A 4,880-nucleotide genomic window follows, 5' to 3' on the forward strand; every position below is an offset into this window, starting at 1 on the left:
ACTAGAGTCAAACCAGCCCACCCCTCTCAGTCCCTAGTCTGTAGTGCGGAGGTAATAATGCCAGTTTACCTTCCAAGACAGTCCAGTAGATTGCAATGAGATAACGTATGTGACCATCAGATACCATATGAAACACAGATAGTAAGTATTGCTACTCTCATCCCAAGCACTGCTGCTGCCAGCCACGACTGCAAGCTGCTGGAGGCTCTATTCGTTTAGTCTGGATTAGTAGCTCTTCTAAACAGAATCAGCAGCTGCAAAGAATTAAATGGCCAATCATGCACTGCAGGGCCCCTCAGTATTTGTGCAGGTGCATTTACAGGGAGGTGCGCTAGACTCAAAGTGGACCTATTCCCCACTGAGATTAATTTACAAAATTATGGAAGAAAGAATGGAACTCTGAAAAGGGACTAAGAGCAAACATCCCCAAATGGCCAAAATAGGGACAGTTGGTGGTAAACTGGGATAGCTGGTGGTAAACAGAGACAGCTGCAGCATGGGCCAAGGAGCACTACACATTAGTATTTGACCCCAAAAATACTTTCAGCCTTCTCCTACCACTACATTGGGTGGTAACACTGGGCTACTTTCCAGAGCTGCCATAAGGCAGAGCTCTTCCATCTGCAATATGGGACAGTTTATTTCTGTCCTCAGCAGTTGCAGGAGAATTTTTCTTACTTGAGAAGTCCTGAATCTGGAAATCATGAATGCTGCCTTCGCTTCTGCTTTTGGAGGGAGATGGTGAGCATCTGTTGCCAAATTGTTGCAGTCATAAAGTCAGATTTTTGCACTCAAAGCAGCTGTCGGTGTTACTGCTTAACGTTGCAGGAGCCAAGGCATCCAAAACAACTAGACAATCTGGTCTGCAAACCATAGAACTGTCACTGTGTCCCTGCCGCCGCCTGTGGACGCACTGTACATTTCAACCACTTTCCCCTTCATGTATGTCTAAAGCATCCTCTCATTAAAAAAAATCTCGGCACAGAAATAGCAGAGGTGGGGTCTTACTTTCTGGAAATTGTTACAGGGTGCTTGGAAAGTATGAGTCACACCAAGAAATCTGTTTGCTTGTTCACCTCAAGTTATCTTCTACTCAGAGCAGCGAGCATTTTCAAAGTCCTTTTGTTCCACCACCACCCCTTAATCTATGACACCACCCCTCCTAATTCCACCAGTTTTATACATGATTTTGCTTGAGTCTGCAGCTTTAAAATTGGGGGATGAGGGGGATATCTCCTCCCCCCCATAAATTGCTGGGCTTTTAGCTGCAGCCTAGCAACATCAGTGGATGCATATGTCTGTGGTAAATAGTGCAGAGCTTTTAACCCCCCCCCCCCCCAAGGTTTATGTTCCTTTTGACACTTGGATAACTTTGTTTTTTTAGCCCTCAGAAAACTTGTCTAACATGGTTCTGGATGACAACAGGCTTGTCTTCTTTATCAATCACTTTTCTTACCCTGTAAACTTTACTCTTGGGCTTGCATACATACTGAACCTCTGATAGAATTTCCATTTTATGGATCGCTGAAAAAGAATGACTTCCTTGTGGCCACAACCCTGAGCCAATGACAGGGTGGAATTTGAACTCAGACCCCAAGGTCCATGGCATGCACTCTAGCTGGCAGGCCATCTTTGTATTCATCTGCTGATGTGCCAATTCTTCTGCGGCAGCAACATGTGCACAACCTTCTGAGTGCATAGCCCAAAGCCCTTTAGATCAGGGGTGTTGAACTCATTTGTTATGAGGGCCAGATCTGACATAAATGAGACCTTGTTGGGCCGAGCCATGTGTGTCTTAAAATGTAATGCGAGGTAGTGGAGATATAAACTTTATAAAGGACACAAACACAAAGGTTTTTTTTACTTAAAATAAAAACATGTTTAAGACACTTAAAACACTTAAAAAAATACTCTTCAAATATTTTGTTTATTTAACGGTGTCTGATAACTGACACCTCTTGCTCTGAATTATTGCATCAAAATGTCTGTGCTGTTGCAATCTTGAGTATGCTGTTCAGGTGTGTATCTGTAAGCTGCAAACCTACAATGACGCAGCAGAACTGGAGGAAGCAGCAGAAGACAGCCAGTTCCACTGTGGGCCAGATAGAAGCCCTCCAGGAGCCTGATGTGGCCCCGAGGCCACATGTTTGACACCCCTGCTTTAGATGATTGGGCTGCTTATTTGTGCCTCTAACCTTGCTCTTGATTGTGGGAGAAAGGGGGTGGGTTCATTGCTAACACTGTGGAAACCTTTGTGCTTGTTCTAGTGAGATCCAGTTTGGTGTAGTGGTTAGGAGCGTGGACTCTAAACTGGGAGAACCGGGTTTGATTCCCCACTCCTCCACATGCAGCTGCTCGTGTGAGCTTGGGTCAGTCATAAGTTCTTTCAGAGCTATACTCTCAAGGGCAGCTCTCAGATCTCTCTCAGCCCCACCTACCTCACAGGGTGTCTGTTGTGGGGAGGGGAAGGGAAAGGAGTTTCTAAGCTGTTCTGAGACTCCTTTGGGTAGTGAAGATGAATCCAATCTCTTCTCTCTTCTCTAGTGGCTTCAGAGGGTTCATCCAGGCTGTATTGCATCCTTCCATGATTGGCTGAGCTCCAAACCTCCCAAAGGTATGTGACTCCAGCATCAGCTCTGGCCTCTTGCTCTTGATTGTCACAACTCTGGTGAAGAGATCGATGTTGTGGGGTTGTTGCATATCAGAGCACAAGAGTTGCATTTAGAAGGGCCCAGCTGTCTGAAAGGCTCACAGATAGCCAGGTTTGGTTGAAGCTACAACTTTAGAGGCAGACAGAACCAGGCATGGTTGTGTGATGAATTCTCCTGGACAGTCTTACTTGCTACTCTTCTGTCTCATGATATTGAGTGGGGGGGGGGCAGTTTCTTTTTATTGGGGCAGGAGGCGGCTCTGGAACTGACCCATTCAAACCCTGGGTAGACAAGGAAGGAGCCTTCATTTTGGCACCAGAATAGGTGAAGGCTGGAGATACCCAGCTCTGTGCCACTAAACCCCCCGGTGGGGGAGGTGTTAGCCGGTGAACGGAATGTCCAGCTCGTAAGATCGGAAGCCTAGAAAGATCTCTTCGGCATCAAGAAGCCTGTAATGGGCCGTGCTGGCCAGGCGGTGGCAGTGCGGCGTTGAGACTCGAAGCAGACCTGGAGAAAGCTGACGTCATCAAGCCATGCCGAGTGGGAAAATGCTGTCTGGAACATGTCTAGTCTACAGCTGAACAAAATCCCCGTCGGCTGCGAACGTGTGCGATTTAAAGATTTATATATGTTGTCCTCCCTTACCCCCATGAATCAAAAAAAAAACCTCTGTGTGTGTGTGTGTGTGTGTGTGTGTGTGTGTGTGTGTGAAATGACAAATGGCCTAAATGAGCCTCATTCCCTCTTTGCCACCAGGGAGAGTTCCCCTGGGACAATAGGGACTTCCGGTACCTGGCTGTCATGGCGGCTGGGGTCGCCCCGGGCTTTCTGTACTTTGCCTCCTGGCTGTCATGGCGGCTGGTGTCGCCTCGGGCTTCCTGTACTTCGCCTGGCGAGATCCTGGCCGAGAGATCAACTGGAAGCACTTTGTGCATTACTACCTGGCCAGAGGAGTGGTGAGGCCCTGAGCGAAGTGCTCTTTATTATCTGTGGGCTCTGCTTTCCCTTCTGCTCTGCAGCAAGTACCAGAAGCCCTGGGGCTTGCCGTGGCCCCCTGCCGCCAGAGGGGCAAGGAGAGAGGAGGCAGGTTCTGTTCCTGCCTTTGCCTGGGAGCGCTTCATGGGCCTGCCATACTCTTCTGTACACAAGCGAATCTTCACACACACACCCTTTCCTCTCTCTCTCGGTCTGAAGGTGGAACGACTGGAAGTGGTGAACAAGCAGTTTGTGCGGGTGTTCCCTGTCCCCGGAGCTGGCTTAGAGGTAAGGGAGAGCTGAGCTTGAGAAGGAAAGGCACCGCCCCAGAGGGAGTCTTCCTCGAGGCACAGTCGTCTGGGTCCAGGGGCCTCTCCAGAACCTTGAGCTCTGGTGTGCAGCTGCACCAAGCAATGGTCCAGCACGTGTGTCGGGTCCAAGGAGAGGATGGAGCCTGAGCTTCCCTGTGGGACGTTGTTTTCCTTTCTAGTGCAGCTGCTCCCCTGGTCATTAGGCAGGTAGTTGCGATACGAGGCCTTGCACCTGCCAGGCAGCCTTGCTCAGGCTACCTTGCATAGCCCCCTGAGGGCCCCTCACTGTCTTCCTGGGCAAGTGGGGGGGGCGTGTGGACTGCAGAGGCAGAGCCCATCAGTCCGTACCTGTTGCTGCTTGCTGCAGAAGTATGTCTGGTTCAACATCGGCAGCGTGGATACATTTGAGCGGAACTTGGAGATGGCTCAGCTGGAGCTGGGGATCGACAGCAGCCACTGGGTCCCTGTGGTCTACAGCACCGAAAGCGATGGGTGAGTGCCAGCCCAGCTTGAGGGGCGGCCCCGCTGCACGGTCCCCCCATGCCCCCCCCGCAGCTCATGCACCTGTCTGATCTCCTCACCTTGCAGCTCCTTCTTCCTGAACATGGTCCCCACCCTGCTGCTGGTGGGATTTCTGCTGCTCACGCTTAGACGCGGGCCGTTGGGCAGTGGGCGTGGTGGGCGAGGGGGAGGGATCTTCAGTGTCGCTGAGACCACGGCCAAGATCCTGAAGGACAACGTTGACGTGAGGTTCAAAGACGTGGCTGGCTGCGAAGAGGCCAAGCTGGAGATCATGGAGTTTGTCAACTTCCTGAAGAACCCCAAGCAGTACCAAGATCTTGGGGCCAAGATCCCAAAGGTACACGCTTCTCCTCCGGTGTCTGTGATCTGTAGCCAAAGCCCAGTTCAGGCAGAGAGGCAGAAGCCTGGAGAGTGAGCCGGT

General features: G+C 50.5%; 1 protein-coding gene across 1 annotated transcript in view; it reads left to right on the forward strand.

Annotated features, from left to right (window-relative positions):
- The first annotated feature begins 3,502 nt into the window (after nucleotides 1–3,502).
- The window catches only part of LOC107106523 (AFG3-like protein 1), an 11,480-nt gene continuing 10,102 nt past the window's right edge, over nucleotides 3,503–4,880 (forward strand). The window contains exons 1-4 of the mRNA XM_015406690.1: nucleotides 3,503–3,607; nucleotides 3,846–3,914; nucleotides 4,305–4,429; nucleotides 4,526–4,796. Coding sequence (XP_015262176.1) covers nucleotides 3,503–3,607; nucleotides 3,846–3,914; nucleotides 4,305–4,429; nucleotides 4,526–4,796 — 570 coding nt within the window. The remainder of the gene's footprint in view (nucleotides 3,608–3,845; nucleotides 3,915–4,304; nucleotides 4,430–4,525; nucleotides 4,797–4,880) is intronic.

Source organism: Gekko japonicus, unplaced genomic scaffold (genome assembly GCF_001447785.1).
Source record: "Gekko japonicus isolate JY-2015 unplaced genomic scaffold, Gekko_japonicus_V1.1 scaffold386, whole genome shotgun sequence".
Taxonomy (NCBI): Eukaryota; Metazoa; Chordata; class Lepidosauria; order Squamata; family Gekkonidae; genus Gekko; species Gekko japonicus.